General features: G+C 36.3%; 1 protein-coding gene across 1 annotated transcript in view; it reads right to left on the bottom strand.

The window, feature by feature from the left end:
* The window catches only part of GLP2R (glucagon like peptide 2 receptor), a gene marked incomplete at its 5' end in the record, with an annotated part of 56,506 nt that extends 34,259 nt beyond the window's left edge, over positions 1-22,247 (bottom strand). The window contains 7 exons of the mRNA XM_007482980.2: positions 359-428; positions 4,673-4,733; positions 5,418-5,577; positions 6,439-6,592; positions 9,333-9,439; positions 16,212-16,333; positions 22,121-22,247. Of these exons, the coding sequence (XP_007483042.2) occupies positions 359-428; positions 4,673-4,733; positions 5,418-5,577; positions 6,439-6,592; positions 9,333-9,439; positions 16,212-16,333; positions 22,121-22,247 (801 nt within the window). The remainder of the gene's footprint in view (positions 1-358; positions 429-4,672; positions 4,734-5,417; positions 5,578-6,438; positions 6,593-9,332; positions 9,440-16,211; positions 16,334-22,120) is intronic.
* Between the last annotated feature and the right edge of the window lie 5,539 nt (positions 22,248-27,786).

Below are 27,786 nucleotides of genomic sequence, written 5' to 3'. Positions count from 1 at the left end.
GCAGATACATTCAAGATCAGTGGCAAGGCAAAAGGCCCAAGATGTAATGGATGACCATGGTGTTGGGGAGGAAGTTATCTCTTTGTCAGAAAGTGATTTTTAATCTTCCATGAGGCTTTAAAGAAATTTAACCCTCTTCTTATAACTTCCACCTTCCTGTCATTTTCTCTTAGATGGGGGGGAGGGGTTGGGGAGGAGAGGTTAGAAAAATCATATCTAACCTAATTTCATCATGCCTACCAAAACCCAACAGATTCTGTCCATGCTCAGTTCCTCAAGAGCCACTGAACATTCTGAACCAGATGATTAAGAAGACAAAGTTATTGAGTACAGAAAAAGAAGAGAATGTGGTCCTTACTATTATTGAAAGTAATATTGGTCCTCTGATTATCCACCAGATATTCATGTTTGTGTTTGTCCCCCAGCACCTATGAATAAATAACACACAAGATAGACTTAGAAATGGGGAAGATGTTAAAAGGAAAAAAAATGTTCCCTATTTACCTCATTGCAGGATCTACTATTTCCCAGGACTAATTATATAAAGCAAAGCATAAAATGTTAGGGAAATCTATCTAGTTTTGAGGAAGGTTCTTATATTCAGTTAATACCTGCCAAAGAATAGCCATGAGTAGAGATGGACCTGGGATGGCAGTCTGGAAGCTATCCAATGAAAAGTACTGACTGTGTGGGATTGAAATTGACTACAGAGCCAGGGAAAGTATCCTCATGTTCTGGCCTATATGGTGATAGAGGTGGGAATAGGGAAGGGCAGAGAGGTCTTTTAAGATAAAGAGGATGTTAATGATAAGAAATATGATGCTCCCTTATATTTTTATGCTATCTTCAATTTAGTAAAGTGATTCTTATTCAATTTCAATAAATTCAAATTCAATTCAATAAATTATTCAATTTATTAGGTACCTATTATTTACAAGGCCACTGTACTAGGTTCTGGGGATAGGAAGATTTTAAATGTGACAGTACTGACCCTAAGGCCCTTAAAATAGGAGAAAGGGGAGTGATTCAATTCAACAAGCATTCATTAAGAGCCTACAATGTGGGGGCATCTCAGTAGATAGTCAGGACTAGAGGCGGGAGGCCCTAGGTTCAAATCTGACCTTAGACACTTCCTAGCTTGTGTGACCTGGGCAAGTCACTTAATCCTAATTGCCTAGTCCTTACTGCTCTTCTGTCCAGTAACAATTCTAAGACAGAATGTAAGGCTTTTTTTTTTTTTTTAAGAGCCAGGCCCTCTACTAGGTACTAGGGTGGGGAAGACAAATTTGAAATAGTCTTCCTTCAAGGGGCTTACTTTCTATTGGGGGGAAGGGAACATACGCATATAAACAAATACAAAATGCACAGAAAGTAATTTCTGAAAGGAAAGCACAGCTCAAAAATGAAAGGAAGTTTGTGAAATATAGAACAAAGGATCCAGAGAGTACGATGGAAAGGGAGGGAAGAGTGGAAAAGAGACCCAGAAAGGGAGGTTGGGGGTAAGGAGAAGAGGATGATATGGATAAATACCAAGGAAGAGGGAAAGATGCTTCAGCAGAGGCACCTACAGCTCAAAATCATATGAGTTCTGAGGGAGCCATAGAAGAGTTAAGCTTGTTATGCCTATCATAGTAGTAAAGGTAACATTGAATTTATTCTTAGTTTCTGAGAAAGAGATGGAAAAGTACTAAAAAGAAGGAAGAAATAATAGGGTTATAAAAGGAGAGATGTTCAGAATCACTACAAATATTATTATAGATGAGAAAACTTGGGCTGAGACGAATGACTTGTCCACAGTATTATAACTCATGAATGTTGTAGAGGGGATTTGTACTCAGGTATTTCTGACCCCAAGTCTAGCAATGATGTTTCTTATGAGGCAGAATATAGTGATTTAAGGGACTTCATTTCTCTAGATATAAGCTAGAGCTCTAAATTTTCTTTTTTTTTTTAACTGTGTGACCTGAGGCAAGTAGTTTAACTTCTCTGAACCACGGTTCTCTCAATTGTAAAATGTAAAATCATGGCTATGTCCTTTTCCAACTCCAAATCTAAGAACCCATGAAGCTATAAATAAGGGAGGGCACTCCAAGTGAAGGAAAAACCTTTATAATCTGGTATAGTCAAGAATATGACACATTCATAGGACAGTAAAAAAACAAGGTGGCAGGAAACAAGTATGCTACAAGGTCTGATTATGAAGGACCTTTAAAGTCAGACAAAAGTGTTTGGAAGTATAGTATAGGTAATAAGGAAGGAATCTACAGTAGAGAATTGGTGGATTAGACAATGAGCCTAGAGACTGGACGACAATTTTAGAAGTTTTTGCAATAATGTGGGTATGAGGTGATGGGAGCTGAGCTTCTGAGATCCCTTTCAGCTTTCCATAGGTCTATGATTCTATGATCTTGTGGCTTCTATGGTCAGGTTTCATCATGGTAGCATCAGACCAAATAGATTAGGCAAATTATTTGGACAAGAGAAGAACAATCTTGAAGAACAAGGTTGCAGGCTGAAGTAGGCTGAGAAGCCAGGCAAGCAATAGAAACAAAAAAGAACATACACCTGAGAGAAGAGGAAGTCAGGGAGTGCAAATCCTATGAAAACTTTCAGTAAGCAAGGACTGAAGGAGGTGGAGAAAAGCAATTAATAGAACAAAAAATGGTGCCAGTAGCAAACTTTCTTCTGTACCAGAAACTTCTTTCATACTCCCTATCTATTTAATCAGATTCAGGATACTTCTTTAAAGTGCCTCCTATTCACAAGACACTTGAAAATACCAAAACAGAAACCATGAGACTCTCAGGAGATCAATGTGAATGCAAATGTATAATATATATTGTATAACGTGTGTATTATATATATAGCATTTTATATATGTACATATATAATATATATACATATGAATATATACAAAGGACCATTATACTCATATAACTATGAAAAAGAGGAGAATTTGTTAGGTGTAAAGTCAAAGTGCTATAAGAATTTGCATAGTAAGGAGTTACCAGGATGGTTTCATGTAGGGTATGAAAACGGAATTCTTTGTTCTCTTTATCTATTCTGAGTTAACACTTGTGAAAGGGAATCCTTTATTCCCTTTCTTTATTTTGAGTTAACACTTGGTTAACAATAACTTAAGGGGCAGCTGAGTAGCTCAGTGGATTGAGAGCCAGTCCTAGAGATGGGAGGTCCTAGGTTCAAATCTGGCCTCAGACACATTCCAGCTGTGTGACCCTAGGCAAGTCACTTAACCCCCATTACCTAGCCCTTACCACTCTTCTGCTTTGGAGCCAATACACAGTATTAACTCCAAGATGGAAGGTAAGGGTTTAAAAAAAACAACAATAACTTAAGTACACCTACTTAGTAACTCACCAGATTGTGAAGACAGGATTAAATCTCCTTTGTCTATTTTTGAATTGAATCAACAAAAGCTTGAACACCCTACTTAGCACTAGGTGGAAAAGTTCAAAAACTCACTTAGTGAATTCAGGACCTTAGAAACTCAAACATCCAGGAAACCCTTTTGATGAGAATTCACACCTCCAGAAGGTGAGAAGTGAATCCTATAGACACTGCCCCCCCCAACCCCCACCCCTGGGCAGTACTGGGCAATTTGGAAGCTATGATTGGCCCTTGTGAAGAGGGGAAGGGACCAGAAACCACTATAAAAGGCCCTGAATTTCTGGGGCTGGGGTGTTTGACTTCAAGAAGGAGATCAGCTTCAAGGAGAAGGTCAGCTCAAGGAAGAAAGTTGGCCTCAGGAGTCACCTTTAGCTTGAGTCATCGTCTTGACCTGCCACTTGGAGGGAATTTGGATGAGTGGATAGCTGGCTTTCCCTTCCTGTCTTCTGGAGAGAGTTTAATTCTGGTTGAATGTCAACAAGCCCTGGCTGAGTTTAGCACCAGAGCAATATTCAGTTAGCTAGGCTAATGTCTTCTCTACCCTTTTGAATTTCTCTGCTTTCACTCTTTCCACCTCTTTTGTAAATAAAAGCTATTAAAGTCATTTTGACTTTGAGCAATAATACTTTGAATTGGTGACTACCATTATTATTTATAATTTTCATATATTTTACTCAAACCATTAATTTTTAATCCCTACGAGGGCATGGCAACTGAGCTGGCCTTGAAAAAAAGAAAGAGCTCCATCAGACAGAAAAAAGTAGAAGTAGCTCCAAGGTAGAGCCAAGGGAGAAGCAATATGAAAAAACATTGTGACATAAACAAGGGAGAGATTAGGATAAAAACAGAAATGAAAGTAGTACAGTGTGAATGGATTATAGAGTAGGTGAATGAGATAAATTTGTAAAAGTAGGCTTCAGTCAGACTGTGGAAGATCTTGAATATAAGAATGAGAAATTCATACTTTTTTATAGGTAATAAATAGGGCAGCATTGCAAAAAATGTCCTCGGGTGCTAGGAAGAGGGGGAATGGAGCAGTTACCCAACTGCTGGTTCTGCACATGTGCCACATCTTCACCAACGCTATAATAGGATATCAGAGAATGGATAGATCTGAGGCCCAGGTTTAGACACAGTAAGCTTGATCATCTAGCATAGTAGGTAAGGGTTAAGTAGCTAGGCAGTTTTGGCCACATAATGAAGTATATAATACATGACTCATTTATTAGCATAAGATTGTACAATATACCCATTAGCTACATACCCTATGTTCTCCAGTCGTGCTCGGGTAATTCCCCAAGGGATCATATACAAAACAGGAAATGCTAGGGAGAAAACGCATGTGGATTTTAGGAGAATTGAGACCAAATCCATTGCCTTCCATTTCAGCCAGCTGGGACCAACAACATTAGTTCAACCATTAGATATATCTAGGACTTGCATGACCTTTACCTCATCTTGGTATAGTTAGAATTATCTAATAATGGCATAATATGGCTCCTGAGTTAATAAGCTGCCTGTCTCTGGATATATTTCAGCAGAGACTGGAAAACTCACTATCAAGGATGGCATGAGTAAAAGTGTGAGGTTGGACTGGATAACTAACATCTGTGGCCATTTTATAGCTCTAATATTCTATGATTCTTTGCCAGATTAAAGAGAGCTTGTTCTTAGTCACATGACAAATATGTTGCAGCTCAGCACTTGAGCAAAGTAGAGGGAGATGGATGTCTGTTTACCCCTTCAAAATAATACATAAATGGGGGTATTGAGGTTAATAGCTCATATCTCTTTGTACAAGCCAATACTGAAGTCATTTTACAATTACTTTCTCAATTTGTCTTTCATAACCACTTAACATCACAACAACTTACATTAGATTTTTTTTTCTTTTACCAATTTCATTCCTATCTGTGATGTTTCTCTCACGCTGTCCCGTCAGTAGACCTTTTTCTTAACTTGGTCTCCTAGGCTGCAATGGCAAAAATCTAAACACACAGCTTACTTACCCCAGCCTACCATGATATATCTGAGCAAGAGACGTCTCTGTGAAAGCACTAAAGGTCCCAGCAGTGTGTGAAGATAAATGCCTTCAACTAAAAGCCATGAGTAATTGGCTCCAACAAAATAGTGAAGAAGAGTTTGGGCAGTCCGACAAGTGGATAAAGACTGGGAGAGGAAGGGAGAGACATGGCGATTTTTATCTCAGTGCCAGGGAGAGCGCTGGAAAAATATTCACATGGGTATAAAAATAAACCACCCGAATTTCAAGTCTGTCCCTGTTACTACTGGGAGTTTTACTATTACACACACACACACACACACACACACACACACACACAATCTGTCCACCTTGCTCCTTTGACCAAAAGAATCAACACTTATATGGTCAGATGGTCAGGACTTTATTCCTGGAGATTGTTTCTTTGGAGCAGAAGAGCAATGTTTAATAAATAATCTCTGATTTGGGTTTTTTTTTTAAACTCCTGACATACCCAAGTACTTTATAATGACTCTAATGTACATCTTCAACCTTAATTCATGTCACCCTGGACAAATGGTAATTTATAAATGTCATGAACATTTCCTTTCTCTATGATCTTGCTCACTGTTCCTTTGGTCAAGAAAACCTTTTCCCTCCTCCTATATCCTATTATGCCTATTCTGACTCACTACTCAGAATCCAAAAAACTAAACTTGAATTCAGAAGACCTCCAGCTAGAATACTGACTGTAGCTTGTTAATTGTGTAATTTGGAGTAAAGTCATTTAAATTCTAAGAGACTTGATTTCCTCTTCTATAAAATCGCAGGATTGAATTGAAAGGATTAAATAGGGATCATCCATATTACATATTTAATCCCTCATTATAAATCTTTCCCCATGCATAGCCTGTCTACCCAAAGAGGCAAACCCCTTGATGCTACATAGAGATACTTTCTTTTGTATTCCTCATTGGGTATAGCTTGAGTGACTTGCATAAAATAGTTAATAAATGTCTGGTTTTGAGGATGGTAATGACATAAGTTACCTCTGACAGATAGGATATCCATCCATTTTCATCATCTGGCCTTTTTGAGTAGGAATTGTGTATGATAATGTCCTTCACCAAAACAGCCAGTGCTCGAAGCATGAAGGAACCAAATAAATTCATGTGGATGTAGTTACGAGTGCAGTGAACTCTTCTAATGGAGAAAATGGAAACATGAACAGATCCCAAGGATGTAATAATAACTCATTTGCTTTTATATGACTTTGAACCTTCTAAGCAATCAACCAATAAGTATATATTAAACACATACAATGTGTTTTAGGTACCGGAAATACAAAGACAAAAAGAAAGGGTCCCTGCCTTTAAGAAACTTTTATTTTGGGGGCAGATGGGTGACTCAGTGGATTGAGAGCCAGGTCTAGAGATGGGAGGTCCTGAGTTTAAATCTGGACTTTGACACTTCCTAGCTGTGTGACCCTGGGCAAGTCACTTAATCCCCATTTACTACTCTTTTGCCTTGGAGCCAATACACAGTAGGGACTCCAAGACGGAAGGTAAGGGTTTAAAAAAACTTAACAACTTTTATGCTATTAGGGAGAGAATATGTGTGAATCTATAATATGTGTGTGGATGTAGAGTGTTGCAGTAGGAGTGTTTATATATACACATCATATATACAAATATATGAAAAAATATTTAAAAGATTTAACTGACTAGAAGTTAGTTTGAGGAAGAATTATTTTACCATGATTTGAGTTTATGAGGTAATTAAGCCAGTAAGGAAGGCTGGTAGACCAGGGTCAAGGTAGAGGAAGAATTTTCTAAATTCTTATAGGGCATCAACATTTCTATTGTTATGAAACAGAACCTGCTCTAGGGTCTAATAGAAGAACCATAAGGTAAAGGTTTTGACCTGAGATGGATGTAGAACAGCTATAAAACTGATAAAGGCCTGGAGGTTCTCCTTAACTCTGAGAAGTCTGTGATAGGAAGAAAGGAAAGGTACCTGGAATAAGCAAGATTCAATTATATCCTAGTCTGTATCAGAGAGTACTAGCACTGGTATTGAAACGGAGCATGGAAATAGATCTAGAGCTGTAAAAGGCAAAGGAATTTCCCTAAGGTAGATTGCTCACAAACCCTTTACAGAGTCTCTTCTGGAGATCTCAATTCATTGCAAGTCAAGTTGACTGGAGAATGCATTGTTTCCAATAATTGTGTAACCTATTTAACTTCATAGATCTGTAAAGCTGGATGGGGTATTATATCACAGGATTATTTAAAGCTAGAAGGAACCTTAGAGATAAACTAGTTTAGTATCTTCAGTAAATGGAGACTCAGAAAGGGGAATAATTTGCCCAGTCATTTGCCCCAACCAGTGAGTGAGGAAAGAGATTAAACTTTGCCCTCTAGAATATGCACTTTAATGTTTCTACCATACTATGCTTCATGCCATTACTAGTTAAGACTAAAGAAGGACATCCAGGTAATCTACTATTTGTTAGTAAGACTGCTGAATGGTAGAAACTTGGTGGCTCATTAGAGTTCCAGAACTGGAGTCCTGGGAGGGTTCACATTTGACCTAATACACTTACTTCCTGACTAAGTGACAATGCACAAATCACTTAATCCCATTTGCCTAGTCCTTTCCTTTCTGTTTTAGAGTTGCTACTGGGTAGAAAGTAATGGTTTAAAAAAAAGGCTACTGTACTACCTGAGCAGAATGAATCCCCATTCTTTCATTTCTTTCTGGCCTCTACCAATTTCTTTCTCTACCATTCCTCAGCAGCATTCTTACTCTGAAAGCTCTCTAATCCTTTGACCTGAAAGGTCTTCCCTTTCTCTAATTGGTCAGATCTTCTCAGAATCACCATTTTAAAGAAGGACCCAGCAAAAAATTGGAAAACAGGGGGTATCCCTTGATTGGGGAACAGCTAAACAATTTGTGGTATCTTATGGTGATAGAATACTATTGTGTTGTCAGAAATGATGATCTGGAGGACTTCTATATGCCCTGGGAGAACCTCAAAGAACTGATGTAGAGTGAAATGAGTAGAACCAAGAAAGAACATTGTACACAGAAAGTGAAACATTGTGGAACTATCCAATGTAATGGACTTTACTACCAGTAGCAATGCAATAAGCCAGGACACTCCCGAAGGACTTATGAGAAAGAATGCTATCCACATTGAGAGAAAGAACTATGGGAGTATAAACACAAAAGAAAAACATGACTTATCACTTGTATATATGGGTATATGATTTGGTGTTTGGTCTTTAAAAGATTGCTCCATAGCAAAAATGAATAATATAGAAATAAGTATCACATGATAACATTTGTACAACCCAGTGGAATTGCTTGTTAGCTCTGGGAGTTGGGGAGGGAAGAGGGGAGGGAAAGAAAATGAATCATGGAAACATGGAAAAATATTTTTAAAAATAAATATAAATTAAAAAAATAAAAATAAAGAAGGACCCAGGTCAACCATTATTCTCTAAACTCTATTTTTAACTCTCCAGACTTCTTCTTTTAACATGTTCCTCTTTTGGTACCATCTTTCCAACTCCCTCTTACACATACACAAACCCTACTTTTATCTCTCCATCACCTCCCCTGCAACATACTACCTCTGCTGCTTCCAAGATTCCTTTTTTCCATTGTCTTCTCCCATTAGAATGAAAGGACTGTCTTTCTTTTTGCTTGTATTTTCATCCCCAATATTTAGCACAATGCCTAATATAGAATAAGCACTTAGTAAATATTTGTTGACTTGAACCTCAAAGTCTACCATGAATTTTCCATAGTCTTACTCCTTTCTAGAGATTTTCTCTGAGATCAGCCAGATGACTCCAAATAATAAGGTAACAAAAATAAGACAAATTATTTAATTTAGTTATTCTTCAAAAAATTCAGAGCAGGATTTCTCACTTACCTGAGACACATGAGGATTATGAGAGCCAAGAAGAGGGAAATGAGTGAGAGAGAATATCCCAAGGTATACACTTTCTGCAAAGTTGATAGCAAGGTGTGGTGCTCATCCTAAATATAGAGAAAAAGGCAGTGTTAGGTTATTCATGGAATTCTGCCCCCATTTTAAGTCTGTGTGTCATCTTTTCCCACAATCTCTCTTGTCCCATAGGTCTGTATAGGAAGAGTCCTAGGGATTCCACTGATACTCGTTCATGGTCAAATTCTTTGGGAGAAGGAAACAAATAACAACAAATGGAAGAACATAGTGTAGGAGAAAACATTACATATTGTTGGAGATACACACTGTTTCCATGCATTCTGGATATTCAAAAGTAGTATACCATATTTCCCCAAATTCTAAAGATAATAGAGTTTCTAGGAGGAAGAGATCTTTAATGGTGAATGGTGATTCCCTTCCAACAATTACAATGATAGCTAAGGAATCAAACAAGGCATATTAGGAAATTCGCTATGTTCCTTGAACTAATCTTAGAAGATTTAAGAGCACCCTAAGACTCACCTAACATATCTGTTCCAACCTGCTTCTGCTGATTTATATGATATAATCACTGTGATCATTTTGAAATTGAGATGGGACTATAAAAATATGGAAATAAAATTGTAGGCAGTACTTTGTTCAAAAAGAAATAATTACAAGTGTAATACATATTAATAAGCTAAGCCTCTATACTGAACCAGAAAATGGATGAGAGTATTTGAATGAAAATTAAAGGAGAAAAAAGGGATATTACTGTGTCAGTACACTTCTGTCTGCTCAGCTAGATATAGATGATGCTTTCTTAATACCAAATCTAATAGAAAGACTGAGATATTTCAACTATTCAGGATTTGTTAAGAGAAGAGCACTTGATAAATTATTATTTTTTAAAAGCCCTTACATTCCACCTTAGAATCAATACTATGTATTGGTTCTAAAGCAGAAAATAAGAAAGAGCTAGGTGATAGGCAGTGTCTAAAGTCACATTTGTACCCAGGACTTCTTGTCTCTTGGCCTGAATCCACTAAGCCATTTGCCTGCCCTTCACCCGATAAATTCTTGATTTGCCTCTGTAATAATTAAATCTCCCCCTTTAATGAAAAAGCAGTCAGGGGAATTGTTACTATAGACTTAATTTGGATCCATGAAGAACAATTTGATTGGTGAGGTGGAAATAACTTTTGAGAGAGTATAACCACATAAATCTTGGAATCCATAATAAAAAAAGAAAAAGTGCCATACATAGCATCAATCATTTATCTATATTTTAAGAACACTAATTTAATTTTTTAAATTATTGATCTCTTTTATTCCATTACCTATCTTCCTTTCTTATCCCCTTTGTGAACCTTAAAAATTTTCAGACCCTATTTCATAGGGTTAGGATTGTAAACCTTAAAAATTCCCCATTGGGACCATTCCCCATTTGGACAGTGAAAGTAACTTAGATCAGGAATGTGAGAACTCTACTTCACCATACTTAGGGGAAGATAAAGTTGTAAACTCCTTGATGAACAATGAAAGATACTTAAACCCATACTTACAGTAGGACAAAAGTTCTTAAGCTATGCCTATTTTGGGTTTATTAAATAATTGGGACAAAAGGGTGCTAAGTACCTATAAAGATCAAGCAACTAGTGAATTTACAAGGAACAAAGAGGTGAGAAACTTACTCAGAGCTTTCTGTCCTTTGAAAAACGTCTACTGTGATTGGTAGATATAAGGACTTAGGGGAGGTGACATAGGAGAAAATTCCCTTTAAATAGGAGCTCAGATAGAGCTGAAAGGAGATTCAGATTGAGATTCAGATTCAGGCATTGAGCTGGTGGAGGCAGCTGAGATGATGCTAGCCTGGTGTCACTAGAATCCTTGCTTGGAGAGATCTTGTGGTGAGTGATTAAGGACTGACTGATCTTTCTCTTAAGGGCTTAGGCCTGGGTTGGCCAGGGCTGCCCTGGGCTGGCCTATCTTTTTCTCATTACTCCCCCTTTTCTCTCTTTCTCTCTTTTTCTTTAATTCCTCATTTGTATTAATTAAAATCTCTATAAAACCCAGCTGACTTGGGTATATTTGAATAATTGGGAATATTTCCCTTATTTATATTTGATTTAAAAACAAAACACTGTAGTGAAAACATATTTCCTGTGGTCACAACTTACTCATCCACTCTTATATCTACTACAATTAAAGTCTTCCACTATTTTGACTCTTACAGTTTATGATATCCAATCATTTTAACAATTACAACTACAGTATATGGCCTCAAACTATTTTAATTATTACACCTTTCAGAAAGCCATCACTTAAAAGAGTTTAGCAAAATTAATCAATACACTAACCAATTTTGGTATTATATGATGTATTCCATATTCATAGCTTCCCATCTCTATTAGACAGTGAGAGAGGAACATCCTCATATCTCTTCTTAGGGACTAGGATCAGCCTTTACACTTTCATGATGTTTAGTTTTGAGTTATTTGTTGTTGTTGCCTTTCTCTCCAATTGCATTACTGTGATATATATGAACACATATACATATGTGTGTATATGTATATATTTATGTATTACATATATTCCTGTGTTCTGATTACTTTTTTTGTGCCAGTTTGTTTCCTCACATATCATGTTTGTTGTATCTTACAGACCAATAAAATTCTCAATTTTTTTAGTCACCTCCCATTTAATGGGCATCTACCTCCAAATTGTATTGCACCACATATTTTGTTGTATGGAGAAACACTTTTCATTTTTCACTGGCTTTTTGGGGGTAAATGTTGACCAGTGGGATCTCTGGGGCAAAAGATTTGGATAATTATTTACTTTCTTAGCATAATTCCAAATTGTAGAAAGCTAATTTCAATATATTCAGAAAAGATGCCTATGGTTCCATAGTTAAAGAAAAAGAGCATAGCTCACAATGTAAAAAAGAAATAGAACCTTTGGGGAGAGTAATAAGGTATGGAGGGTAGTTGAGTGGCTCAGTGGGTAAAAAACCTGGAGACCAGAGATCCTGCCTTCAAATTTGGTCTCAGACTCTTCCTACTTATGTGACCATGATTAGACAACCCCAATTGCCTAGACCTTACTGCTCTTCTGTCTTGGAACTGATACTTAGTATCAATTCTAAAACAGAAAGTAAGACTTTTTAAAACACATATACATATGTGTTTTAACTATGTTTTAACTATGGTGTTTGAAAAACCAAACTCACTATTTAACAAAAACTTCTGAGAAAATTGGAAAACAGAATAGCAGAAGCTAAGTACAGGCAAATATTTCCCACCTTATACCAAAATAAAGTCAAAATAGATATGTTGATTTAGGTATAAAGAGTGAAACCATAACTAGATTAGGGGAACACAGAATAGCTTATCTATTACAAAAGGTTTTTGTACAAAATTACCTATTTTTTGTACAAAATTTCATACAAATCACCTATACACATTTATTTTATATTTTGTGCTGTATGTTGTACAAATTACCTATTGCAACAATTTGTGCAAATTTTACACAAAATTACCTATTAGAGAAGGCTTTTATATAAACAAAACTAATATAATCAAGATTAGAAGGGAAACAACAAACTGAGGGGGCGAATTTTTATAACAAATTTCTCTGGTCTCAGGTCTAATTTCTCAAATTTATAGAGAACTAAGTAAAATTTATAAGAATACAAGCCATTCCATTCCCCATTAAGCAATTTTCAGATGAAGAAATCAAAGCCATCAATAATCATATAAAAATATTCTAAATTACTCTTGATTAGAGAAATGCAAATTAAAACAATACTGAGGTACCACTTTACACCTATCAGATTGGCCAATTTGACAGTAAAGCAGTAAACGTTGGAAGAAATGTGGCAAAATTGGGACATTAATGCATTGTTGGTGGAGTTGTAAACTGATCCAACCATTCTGTAGGGCAATTTGGAACTGTACCCAAAATACTACTGGGTCTACATCCCAAAGAAATAATTAAAACAGCAATAGGACCTACTTTTACAAAAAATTGTTATAGCAGCTGTTTTTGTAGTGACAAAGAACTGGAAATTGAGGGGATGTCCATCAATTGGGGAATGGTTGAACAAACTGTGGTACATGTTGGTGGTGGAATACTATTGTTCTATTAAAAATGATAAGCAATGATTACATGGGTCAAAGGAGATTTGATTGGGGATATAGACTGTAAATGATCATCCTAGTGCAAACATCAACAACATGGAAATAGGTTCTGATTAAGTACACATGTAATATTCCCAGTGGAATTGCACATTGGCTATGGGAGGGATAGGTGGAGGGGAGGGAGGGAAAGAATATGATTCTTGTAACCAAAGAATAATGTTCTAAATTGATGAAATAAAATTAAAATAAAAAATGATAAGCAAGATGATTTCACAAAAAGCTGGAAAAGATCTATAGGAACTGATGCAGAGTAAAATATGCAGACCTGGGGGGAGTAGCTAAATGGCTCAGTGGATTGAGAGTCAGTCCTAGAGAGGGGAGGTGCTGGGTTTAGATCTGGACTCAGACACTTCCTAGCCAAGGGACCCTAGGTAAGGCACTTAACCCTTATTGCCTAGCCCTTACCACCTTTCTGCCTTAGAACTAATACACAGCATTGATTCTAAGATGGAATGTAAAGGTTTTTTTTTTTAAAGAAATATACAGAACTGGTAAAACATTTTATACAATAATAGCAATATTGTACAATGATTAACTGTAAAAACTTGGCTACTTTCAGCAACTGAAAGACTTATGATGGGAAATGCTATCTGATTCCAGAGAAAGAATTGTTAATATCAGTCTTTCATATCAGTGTATTTGTGATTTTATTTGGAGGGTTTTGGTTGTATGAGTATGCTCTTACAATAATGACCAATGTGGTTTTGCATGACAATAAAAAGAAAACTTAAATATCTAAAAAAAAATACAGCTTGGCCTGTAACCAAATGCTAATTTACAACAACATGGAACAAAATAAATAATAAAGGGGTAGATTCCTTACTTGGGACAAAGTGAACATATTCATTTGATATTGTAATTTGCCCTCTTTACAGGAAGAACAAATGTACAGAAAAAGGTATAGCTCTAAATAGATGAGGAGCTAGTCAGTAAGCTCTAGAAGTCTTTGGACCCAAATAATTATATTTCAGGGTTTTCAAGGAATTTGCAGATATAAACTCAGAACCATTGCCTATAATCTTGATAGAGTATTCTTTGAAAAATTTCAGTCCTCTACTTGGCAAATGTCAGACTTTAAAAACTGCTTTCATTCTTACCTAAAGTCAGAAAATAACATGAGAAGGAGAAGAAAAGAGGGGATGAAGGAGAAATACTTTGTTTATTTCCTAGCTTTAAAAGTGTAATGTCTGCACACTTGTTTTACTGGTTTATATGGACTATTTATTAGAGCCAGAAAGGAACTTTAGAAATCATCTAGTCCAATCCATTTATTTTTCAGATATAAGAGGATATGGGAGCAGACTCCACCCCTGTCATGCAGAGGGTCTATATATGGTCTAATTTCCCAACCTTTTTTATAGTTTATCCTTCAGACTAAGACTTGTCTTGTTCCCACATTAAATTTTAGCATCCAGATCTCTAAGGAAATCTATGCTTATTTTTTTCATATTACCTCACCAAGTAACATAATTAAGCTCAGTGCCCCCATTCATGTTCATCAAATATTATTTATTTCACTTTCTCAATAGGAGTTATTTGTATTTCTTTTTATATTAAATCCCTTAGTTTCACAGTATTAAATGCTATTAAATAAATCACTTATTGATAATAAAATTCAAATTTAAACATAAATATTTAAAATTTAGCAGTGAGAAAGATCATTGCCTTTAGTAATTTAGAATCATTTCTAAAAACAGAAGAGTTAAATTCTGAGACAATAGCCCTACACTAGTCCATTCAAAGTAACAAATAAATCTTATTCACTAGAATGTCTTTCATCCTCTTCTTAAGAAAGCTATAATAATTTCATAAAGAAAGACAATTCCTCCATCTTTTTTATCTTTGTCTTTATCTTCTCCAGCTTTTCTCCTTCTGTGACAGGAAAACAATTTCTTTGGTTTTGTTCAAACCATAATTCATAATTATCTCCTCATAAAAATATTTTATGTGGTTTCCTTATAAAATAATATGACATTTAATAAGAAAGAAGTTTTTCTTCATCTTCCTTCTCTGTCTTCTCCATTAACTCCTCCTAGATTTAAGAGAAACTTGAATACTCTTAACTACATAGGAAGAGAAACTCATAGATTGATAATTATAATTTTAACTCCTTAAAAAAGGTAGTAACAATATCTATAGCTTCTAAAGAGAGACTTTGAAATCAAAGCCTGATGAGAACAGTAAATCCAACATCTTTAAGTGACACAAAGGAACTACTTTTAAGCAATAATAAAAATCTACTGAAATGTCAAGATATTGCTATTTAATATAAATACATTTTTAAAAGTAATGTAGCAAAATGTTGCCTCTTTTTTTTTGCAATTCCCAACATAGTTAATTGAAAGTTCTGCTAGATTAAATGATAGATAACAGAGTACTGTACTATGAAAGTTTTAATTTCCTCTTGTCATGTTAGAATATATTTAGTGAAATACATATTGAATTGGACAATAGAAATCCTTTTTTTCTCTCTCACCTCCAAATTTGCATGTATATATGGTTCTGTTTTATGAATTCTTACAACACTGATGTTGGCGTACATTCATAGGCACTCATAGAACCTATGTCTGAATCTCTGGGATAGGCACAATTTAGTTGTACTAATAATTCAAGAGAGCAATAAAGAGATGGAAGTATTACCACTAAAGTCAACAGAGCTCACATTTTGTATGAAGCTGCGGTTCTCAGAACATTCTATGTCATACCACCAAATATCTGTAGAGTTCTCCTGAGTCTGCCAAGTTCCCCCAGCCAAGCAATTTCTGTATACTCTTCCTGGGCTTTCTGAAAGTAAACGGAGGTTTAGAAAAAAGATCAATGCATACAATTTCATGCTTACTTCAAAGCTTTCAATCCCTACCACCCAACAGAGCTATGGAAAATCTCAAGAAAGAATGGTTCCTTTCAGTGCCTCACTAGAGTATCTGCTATTTATTTTTTATTTTTGAATAGCATATATATACACATGTGCATATATGTGCATTCACACATGTATATTTTCCAAAGCTTCTAAATTCAGTAGCAAAAAACAATTCCCACTAAGCTTTTTGTCTGCCCCCCCCCCCCGAGTCAGAAAGATACATGGACTCAAATGAAGCCCCTCTTTTCGAAGAGAGATGTAATATAACCTTGCAATCAAGTCTAGGGTGATTTGTCCAGAGGTTGTCTTTTGTCTTTCTCTACTGCATGATCTATCTATTTATAGAAAATATTTGCTCAGATTATAATGAAAATGTCTATTTGGAAAGAAAACTCATTATAAAAGTATAGACAACAAATTAATAAAATCTAAGAGTAAGCCATGCTAGTTTGCTGGCAGAGGAAGGGGAGAAAGTAGGGAGGAGATAACTTTACCCAGTCACAATGTAGCAGCAAATTCTGTCCAGGCAAACCACTACTTAAGCCTTCAATTGACTTTGAGGTAGCAGTACCTTTTCCTTGTAAACTTTAATGTATGTCCACCATTATTCCTGCACCTGTGCCTTATTCTCTCTGTGGAACTCAAAAGCTTCCCCATCCTCTGTGGCTTTCATGTCCCCTCAGGTTTCGACTTACCACGATCCTTCATTCTTTCCTTCCAAATGAGAAAAATTATTTATCTTATCAGTTCCCTTACTACTTACTACTATTACTAATTTGCATCTACATAGCAATTTTAGGCTTTTGTCTCTTTATGAGCTACCTTATGGCATAGCAGTTCTAAGAGCAGTTTAATAGATAGAATGTTGGGTCCAGTCAGGAAGATCTGAGTTCAAATCTGACCTCAGATACTTACTAGTTATGTGACTCTGGGTAACTCCTATGATCTTTTCCTTGGTTTCTGCAAATAATAGCACCTATTTTCTAGATTGTTATGAGATAAAATGACATATTTGTAAAGTACTTAGTACAGTGCCTGGTATAAAGATGATAATGAATATTTGTTTCCTTTCTTCAGAGATGGAGAAATTGAAACTGAGAAAGGGCAAGTATTATAGGAATACATGCAGGCAGAAAATAAGGGGCCATTCCTGGGGCATAGGCAACTATTAAGCTATTGACTAGAATCTAAGTCTTATGATGGCAAGTAATATAGGGCTGGAAATCTTGGTTCTAGCTTAAGCAGAGTAGCAGCTATTCATAGATTATGGCCCTCTATCTCCTTATGCATTTGTATAATTTATCTTCCTCCTCATCTTTTCCTTTCAGAATTTTTGTCTTTCCTCAAAGTGTGGCTCAGGTATCATCTTCTCCATGAAGCCTTATTTGAATCCACAAGCTTAGTGTTGTTAAGATAATTTTGCTTAATTCCTCCTTTTTTTAATTTAAGAGACAAGGGAGCGAAAAATTTCTAAAGTGCCCCCCCCTGCTGTGCAAACTGTCAGTTGTTGACAGTTAAGAGGATGTGGCTGAAAGTGAACATCAGTTATAGTTGGCAGTTAGAAAGGGCTTTTGGGGGTCAGCTGGGTAGCTCAGTGAATTGAGAGCCAGGCCAAGAGATGAGAGGTCCTGGGTTCAAATCTGGCCTCAGACACTTCCTATCTGTGTGACCCTGGGCAAGTTACTTGATCCCCATTACCTAGCCCTTACCACTCTTCTGCCTTGGAGCCAATACACAGTATTGATTCTAAGACAGAAGGTAAGGGTTTAAAAAAAAAAAAGAAAGGGCTTTTGTCTTTGGGTCCCCTGGGGAGAGGAGTGTGTGGCTCACTCTCTGAGACTGTAAGGAGACTGAGAAATGGATTTAAATCCTTAATGGCCTTATTGATTATTCATTATCTTGGGTAGATAGGTAGATAGATAGTGGGTAAATTATTAGATAATAAGTGTAAGTGTAGAGAAGTTTAGGCCTGGGCTTCGCCCTGGCAGAAGCAACAGCCCTCAAAGGCAGATGGATTTCGGGTTTTCTAGGAAGTTTTAATTGGGATTGGGATCTTAGGCATAATTATAAGCTATTAGAAAATTACTCTCTTTTTTCCTGCTGGTGGGCTATTTTAGATTGAAGATGGAATTGGCTTTTAGTGGAAGAAGGGCTAAAACCTCATCAGGGAAAGACATGGCTCTGGGGACAATTGGGGAGTGCAGAAGCCCAGCACCGAAAACAAAACTACCTTGTCTCGGATCCATATCCATCATGGACCAGGTTAGCTGGTATTGAACTTTTCAGCATGGGAAGGGATGAAGTGTAGCATTTCTGCATCTCTTTTAGAATCTTCAGAGAAGGGCCTACAGTTTTAATGTCCTTGACTTGCAAGCAGAAGCTGCACTCAGTGTTAGAGAGATGAGACTGAAGCTATAACCAAAATCATTTTCTCCACCTGCATTATTTAATGGTAGATGCCATGATTGAAAGTCCTACTGACATGACAAAAATGGTTATCTGCTATCACAGAAGAAAATGGAATCTGAAAGCAGATTGAAACAAGAATGAAGATAAAAGCATTCACCTACAGCTTTAAAACTAGAAACTGACAATACTTCACCAGAACTAATAAGTACTAAAAATGGATGAATCATCTTGCATATATGAAGCACGAAATATGATAAAATTCCTTAAAATTTGGCCTTGATGGTTAGCAAGGACAAGGATTGTAAATTAGCCAATTTAAAAATAAATAGTATTTAAATTTGTTTGGAACATTTTTGTTTGTATTTTAAGTGGTGGTATAACTATAGCTTATTTATATAATTGAGTTCATTACAACTATATCTAACCAGGAGAATAGAACTAAATTACTATAAGTAACCATTTTTTCTCTACCATGTCTGAATATGGTGCTCCAAGATAATTGAAGTGTTTATGATATATATACATAAATGTTTATGTACATGACTATTAACATAAGACTTCAGGAATTGCTTTCTTTGTGAGAGATTTACAGTGGAAGATTTGCCTAATGTTCTTAACATTCATTTTTTAGAAGGCTATTCATTTAGACTTTTTTTGTTTATAGAACCAGAACGGATTTGGATATTCTCAAGAATATTTTGTGTTGAGCTTGAAAATTAAGCTGTATCATACATTTAGTATTAAACATGTTTCTTAAAAATTAAAAAAAAAAAGAAAATTACTCTCACTCTCCGCCTTTCTATTTCCTATCCATATTTTCCTAATTAGCATTTTGTGTTTAAGAAACTGCTCTCCTGACTTCTGTTCAAACTCCTACCCCCAAAATTTAGCCCATCACAGTGTTTTTTCTTCCTCAACTCATTTTATACTTTTCTTATTTCACCCCAGCCCCCATAAAATGTAAGCTCTTTAAGGAAAGAACTATTTCAATTATTTATTTTTTATTCCTTAGTGCAGGGGTCCCCAAACTACAGCCCTTGGGCCACATGTGGCCCCCTCAGGACATTTATCCAGCCCCCACCACACTTCCAGAACACCTCTTTCATTGGTGGTCAGTGAGAGGAGCACAGGTGCATCCTGTGCTCCTGGTGGCACCACAAAGCACAGTGTCGCTCACATACAGTACTATTTCTCGTGACATAATCCTTTGTGTGGCACCTTGTTCTGAGAGTAACTGAATGAGAATGAGGTGCCATGTAAAAGATTATGTGATTGCACAATGGAAGATGTCAGCATGGTAAGTGGTGATCTGGGATAGGGGATTCTGCACAGTGTATACTGTTGCCTGGGGGATTTGTTCATAGTTTTGTTTTTTTATAGTCTGGCCCTCCAGTGGTCTGAGGGACAGTGAACTGGCCCCCAGTGTAAAAAGTTTGGGGACCCCTGCCTTAGTATCTGCCTCTAAGATGATTTTATTAGTCTTCTTACTGAGGCAAGGGCTGTTCCTTTCCTAAAACTTATTTTTTAAAAGGGGGTAGAGTTCTTAGGGCCCTGAAGAAAGAAATTACAAAATTCATCTAATAAGGAAGAAAAAACACAGTAACCAAGGATTTCAGCTAGAGCCAGAAGGTGGAAGCATAGAAAAAATTTTACCACCATGTTGTACCTAGCAGAACACAATCTAGTAAAGACAACAGTCCTGGTGAAGAAAAGCAGGGAATAGGCTCAGCTTAAGCAATTTATTGACTTTAATAAAATATAACAATGGCTCTGAAGGGCAAGAAGCATGAGTTGCCCCAGGAATACCCTGGCCACACATATTACTTAAATGTATGACCCTCAATGTATGTCCCTTATAAGTGTTATTCTTTATTGTGCACCTTGAGAACATCTGTTCTTACATATGCTCTCCCCACATATGTACCTTAACATGAATGTTCTCTATGCATATTTCCTGAATGTATCTGATCTTTATATATTTATATCATGTTTATTTGTGAACAAGACAGCATGTGCCAGATTTTTTGAGCAGATATTTATTGTAATTTTTCTTATTATGTTTTTTCATTAAATACTCAGATCTGAGTTCAAAATTAACTTCAAACACTTAATAGCTGTGTGACTCTGGGCAAGTCAGTTGTTGTTGGGGGGTTTTTCAATCACTTGCTCTCTGCCTCAGTTTCTTCATCTATAAAATGGGAATAATAATAATATTTACCTCCCAGAATTGTTCTGAGGACCAAACAAGATAATATTTATAAAGCACTTAGCACAGTACCTAGCACATAGTAAGCTCAATATAAATGTTAGCTATGATTACTTGTTATTATCATTATTTTAACTTTTCTCCAGATTAATTGAGTATTCTGGTTATTAAAAGTCAATATATTGTTGGGAAATTGTGAACTATGTTTTTAAGTAGATTTGAATCCACAGAATACCCTGAATCTGGGGTAGGTTTCTCTTGAGGACACAACCTAGGAATTCAAGGGTTGTCCCCAAGTGCTACATATGAAAAAAATAATCAACAGGGGTTCCATTTCTTCATCTAGAAAATTAAAGGATTGGATTAGTCTAGATTCAAGTCCTCTCAGCTATAAAGTTTTGTCTTTGCAATTTACTTATTTTTATGTTTGAATTTTTTTATGTGGTTTCTCTTAAAGTAGAATAATACTATTATCTATATTTTGGATTACTGGATAGATATGTGCAAGTATAATCAAGAGGGGTGAACAATATAGAAACTGACCCTAGATCTAGTAAGTAGGATTTCCCTATTTCTGACATTATATTTTTTCCATTTTTTTTCCTGGGAAGCCATGAGTATTCAGGACTATGTAGGGTCTAGAACCATCAGACTTCCTTTGCCCAGAGAACCTGTGTTGAAGTTGTCCTGGAGCTTCTGTAATTTCTCTTTATCTACCCTATATTATCTGGAGCCATGCCAACATTTTCTTGGGAGGTAATTCTAACTAACATTCACTTGAGGATGACTTCAGAAAAGGGATCACTTAGCTCTCTTACACAAATAGGCACGTACACTTTAGAATCTCCCATGTGTATAGACTGTCTCTAAAATCAGCACTACCATTCTTCTAAATACCACAGTTAAATCAATGTGGTAACACAGTAGTCTGACTTCCTTCCTGAAATTAAATTTGAAATGCCACAAATTTTCAAAATGTTTCAGAATATTTTCAGAAGCTCATTCTAATTTTGCTCTGCCTGAAGTTTTATATTCACATAAAATGTATCAGTCCCTGAGAAGCATTTTGGAAAATGGGTAAAACATAGCACATTACCTTTTTTCAACCAAGGTAAGTATGAAGGACAGGGAATAGAGACAATTCCTGGAAATGAATGAGGCCAGCATGCATAATTGTCAAATGTCCCATTACAATAAATACCTGTAAAAGAGAGAGAGAGAGAGAGAGAGAGAGAGAGAGAGAGAGAGTGAAGACCCAAATAAATTCATTAAACAAACTTTATAAAGCTTTTACTATGTAGGTAGGCACTGGGGAAAGATTAAAAGATGAATAATAACAACCATGAAATGTTAAGTAGCACTTTGTAGTTTATAAAGATAATATATATATACATATATAAATTATATAGATAATAATAATATAATATAAATATAGTCGTAGCGAACAAAATCCTTCCTATCCTGGCCAAGTCAGTCTGGTGTGATCAATTACCCTACCTGTATACAAGCAGAGATGTTGCAACTGTTTGAAAGATTATTACAGCAAGAAAGAGCACCAAACTCTCTGGCTCTGGCACATACCACAGAATAGAAAAGAGTGGGGAGGTGTTGTCACCAACTGTTGTGCCATCCATGCTTGTGAAAAAAACCTTTGATGACCCAATCCTTTACTAGCCTCTATAAATAAGAACCAAACAGGTTACAATATGAGTCTTTCTGAGAACAAACACGAAGTTATGAAGGGAAAGTCTCCCAGAACACTGTATCTGGGCTGATGAACTGTTCTCCAAAGATGACATTTCACCTGTTTGTTTTTCTCTTCCTCATTCTGAAGATAACCAGATCTTCAAGCAGCAGTTTAATGAACTAGTTCATTTTTAACAAAAACAACCAGAAGTCTTGGCTAGAATCTTTATTTGTACTATTGGCAGGAGCTGTGGATCTCCTGCCCTCCTTTTGACTCATGCTCAATTGCTTTATCTCCCTAATTATGGTTATAGTTGATGATTATGTATAATGAACAGGAGTGCACACAACAAACAATAAAGTAAACATTTGGCAATCTCCCCATTTAATTAGATGAAGGTAGATGGCTGGATAAGTTGAGGCATATTTCTGCCTGAGTAAGTTAACCAGAAAGTCATCAACTTTTAAATGCCTTGGGAAATTTTCATGTTGTGAAGCATCCTGAAATCTTGGAGTTGCATTTGGCAAGTTATTTACTTACAAAATTATATGGAGAACAAGGATGATAACATATATTTCTAAGAAAGAAGTTTGGGATTTCAGTTCACTACTTCTCTTCACATTTGTAGACAAAGGCTTTGGTCTGCATAAAACACAAGGTTTCTTCTAGTCTGCTAGATTCAATTCAAAATAAATTAAGTGACTAATATGTTAATAATATGTTAATATTTTCATAGCTGCTGGGGGGAGGGAGGAGAAAGTTTTCAATGTGTGTGTCTACAAGGATTATGGATTATACATACATAAATATACTTATATATACATATATAGATATACATATACTTATATGGATAACCATAATATACAATATTACATGATAAGTATATTAAAGGAGTGCTAAAAACATGCCAGGTAAAATAGAGAGATGTGCCTAATAGGATTATCAGAATAGTTTTAATAAAAAATAGGAGGGAATATTTTTTTTAAACCTTTACCTTCTGTCATTTCCAAGAAGGGCTAGGTAATTGGGGTTGCACGGCTAGGAAGTCTCTGAGGTCATTATTGAACCCAAGACTTCCCATCTCTAGGCCTGACTTTCAACTGCTGAGCCACACAGCTACCACTCACCTGAGAATATTTTCTTAAGCAAAGGCAGGGAGGCAAAAAAAGAATAGACCATTTCCAGGGAAAAGAGAATGGTCTTATCTGGCAGGAGCTAAGCATACTGTAATGAATTAATTAGCACATTGTTGTGAATAAAATGAAATAATTCTGAAAAGGTAAGGTTGATGTCAGTTTTAAGTCCCCAGGCAAGGGACATTGAGTTATGTAACTGATAAAATCATCATTTGCCAAGAACCTAGACCAGTCAGTCACTGAGCTAGCATTTTATGTGTCAGGCACTGTGCTGGAGATTTTATGTGTTGGAGATTTTGTGTGTGATTATGTGCTGGAGATTTTATGTGTCAGGCACTGTGCTGGAGATACAAAGGGTGGGGGGAATAATACAGTCACTGCTCTCAAGGAGCTCACAGTTTAATTTAGATAGCACTCGAACAATTATATATAAACAAAATATGTACAAGATAAGATGAGTACTACATCCTAGGGAAGGCTCTTAGGAGGCCTGAGAAAGGCTTCTTGCAGAAGATGAGACATTAGCTGAGACTTGAAGGAAGCAAAGAAAGCTATGAGGCAGAGAGGAGACAGGAAATTATTCCAGGAATGGATGATAGCTAATGAAAATTCTCAAAAGTTATTAGGAGATGGAGATTCAAATTCAAAGAGACTAATGTCAGTGGATCACAAAATACATGGAAGGGAGGAAAATTTTAAAAGACTGAAAATGTAGAAAGGGGTCAGGTAATGAAAGTTATGAGCATAGGGGATCATTGCATTTATACCCACAAGAGACCCTAAGAAATATCTAATCCAACCCCTCATTTTTATAAATGAAAAAACTCAGACCCAGCTGGCAAAGTGACTTGCTCCAGATTACAAAAGTAGTAAGCAGCAGTTCTGGAATTTGAACCAGTCTTCTGGCTCTAGATGTTATATTCTCTGTTCTGCGTCACTCAATAGCTCTGTTACACTGTATGTGTCATGAAAAGTCTCCAGGGAATCAGACAGAACTGGTCCTTTTTTCCCACAGTGTGTCCACATAGTACACTTAGCCTCCATGATTAAAACAACTTCTGGGTCAAACACTTTCTCACAGTATTATTGACTCCATGCCTCAGAAGTCAATCTTCTAGTACATAATCAGGATGTATGATCAGGGGAATTAAATCAAAACCCCAATTCTAGCCCTTGGCTTTGAATCCTGATGAATAGTATGAGTCTTTGGAGACTGGCCTTGGATCAACAGTTCATGCCCATATGAATCTATATTGACTGCAACAGGGCAGGCTCAGGACCCATTGGAGAAGGAAATGACAAATTACTCCAGTATCTTTACCAAGACAAACCCATTGACAAAAAGAGTTAGACACTAGTGAATAATAAAAAAATAATAATAAGGAAGTCATATTAGATAATCCTTAAGGTCCTTTCCAGCTCTAACTCTAATGTAAAGTAAATAGTCATGATGATTACAGCAAAATAAATAAAGAAAAAAAATACAGTATGAAATTTTAATGATTAAAGTTGGTCTCAGAAAGGAGTGAAAAAAATGTGCCTGTGCACATTCCAGAGCTCAGTACTAGGGATATGGAATATTGAACTACTATTAAAAACTACTTCTTTTTCTCTCTTTTTAAAAAAAATCATTATTATGAGTATAAGGGCCTAATGTGCTTAACCCAAGAGAAACCCTACTTTAAGACTTTTGTTTCAGTTGCTCACATATATGAAAATCCAGAGAATTTTGGAATAATTGGGGAATACTGAGTTTGCAATACTGGTTTATGATTATTGGACAAATGTACTTTGCATTTCACTAGAGATGACATTTTCATTATTCATTATAAATTAGAATGATGTTTTTCAAGGTAAGAATCCATTTGTGAATTAGGCAGTGTAAAGAGTACTAAGAATACATTTCAGAGTTACAGTACAAGTGAGGGTGTTGCATTCTGCCCTGAAATCAGAAAAGGGACTTCAGACCTGTGTGAAAGTCAGACTACAGCTCTCTGAAGTTCCTAAAGTGTGATTGGCCTGGAAACTTTATTTTTTACCCTATCACTCTAATAATTTCAGATGACCCTACTGTTCCTCATGACGTATGCATTGATACCACCCAGATTTATGGGTGGAATGTTATGTAACTTTTTCTTATTTTGCCTTTTGTTTAGTAAATTATTTGATTACCACTCAATGGAGTCATCTTGGCTAATATTTTCATGTGAAATACACCCCCAGAGGCTTATGAGCTAGTGAGGAACCAACGTGTCTGAGAGTTGTGACTTTAGAACCTGGAGGGTAGTGAGTACTTGATGCCAGAAAAGAAACAGGTCAAGAAAGGAAAATAAACCCAGAGAGACAGAGAAATAGAGCAAGACAGACAGACAGACAGACAGACAGACATAAAAAGAGAGACAGAGAAACAGAGAGAAACAGAGACAGAGAAAGCATCACAGAGAGAGAGAGAGAGAGAGAGAGAGAGAGAGAGAGAGAGAGAGAGAGAGAGAGAGAGAAAACAATTCAAATCAAGATGGAGGGTGACAAGAAAGGTAAATCAAACCTCTGTGATAACACAGTAGCCCACAATAAACAAGGGATGCATCACTAGGTAGTGGAGCAGGGAGGGATACATTCAGAAAAGAAGATGATGCAAAGAAAAAATACAAAAATAATTTTTTTTTTAAGAACTGAATGCTACCATTGTATATCAGTGAAGTCATGGAGAAGTAATAATAATAATAATTCAAAAACTTCTGCCTTTCCTCAGCTCTCACAGGTCATGAGATGATGCCAAAGGAAGAGTGTTAACAACCTCTAGCCCTCATTTCCCTGCTTAAAACAGAGGTAAATTTTTAGGAGGAAGCTATAAGGAGTTGTGTATCCACCAGCATAGAAAAAAATTTGGATTTTTAAGGTATAAACCAAAAGGTCTCAATGGTGTCATTAGTTGACCAGAATAGGCCTTTGAACATGATCAGATTATTGAAACATATGTAAAATTATCTGAGGATAATTTAGGCATTTTTAAGGGTTCTAAACTGAACTCAGAAGAACTCCTTAACCAAGATTATAGTTGGGAGCTTGAGTTGTTATGGCAGTCTAGCAAAGTACACAATTAAGAGGATTCATTTCCTTACCAGATGGTCGATTTTGTAATTCTATCAAACACGTTTTTTTGTATAGTAACCACTTCTGAGTTGTCTCCTTTAGGAGAGATCCTGTAACCTGAAGGAATCAAAAAAAAGTGTCATTCAAAAAACAGCTAGAGACCTAATTGTGGTTATTTTATAATCTAAGAGATGTGCTTACTGCTATATATCTCCACCTGCATATCCTGTGGGAATCTCAAAATCAGCTTGTCCAAAATAGAGTTCCTTCTTTCCTTCTAAACTCACCTACTCTTCTAATATACTCATTTCTACCAAGAATACCCAGGTTCACAATCTAGGAATAATCCGTGATTCTTCTTTTTAAACCTTTATTTTCTTAGAAACAACTCTAAAACAGAAGGTCAACGGCTAGGCAAAGGGGGTTAAATGACTTGCCTGGGGTCATTCCCAGCTAGGAAGTGTCTCAGGCCAGATATGAACCCAGATCCTCTCAACCCCAGGCCTGGCTCTCTCTCTATCCACTGAGCCACCTCACTGCCCCCAATCCATGATTCTTTGCTCTCATTCACCCCCATATCCAGTCAATTGCCAAGTCTTGTTGACTTTCTCAACATCTCTTATATCCTTCTCTCTACTAACAATTCAACCACTTTAGTTCAGACCTTCATTGTCTCTTTTCTGGATTATTTCAAATGTTGGTAGATGATTTACCTGTATCGCATCTCTCTTCTTTCCAATCCATTCTCCACACAGCTGTCAAATAGACAATTCCTGAAGTGTAAGTCTGATCATGTTATTCGTTTGCTTAAGAAGCTTAAGTGGCTCTTCTGGCTTTTAAAATAAT

The sequence above is a fragment of the Monodelphis domestica genome, chromosome 2, assembly GCF_027887165.1.
Source record: "Monodelphis domestica isolate mMonDom1 chromosome 2, mMonDom1.pri, whole genome shotgun sequence".
NCBI classification, from domain to species: Eukaryota; Metazoa; Chordata; class Mammalia; order Didelphimorphia; family Didelphidae; genus Monodelphis; species Monodelphis domestica.
The sequence above is the reverse complement of the archived record's forward strand: the minus strand, read 5'-3'. Positions and strand labels throughout refer to the sequence as shown.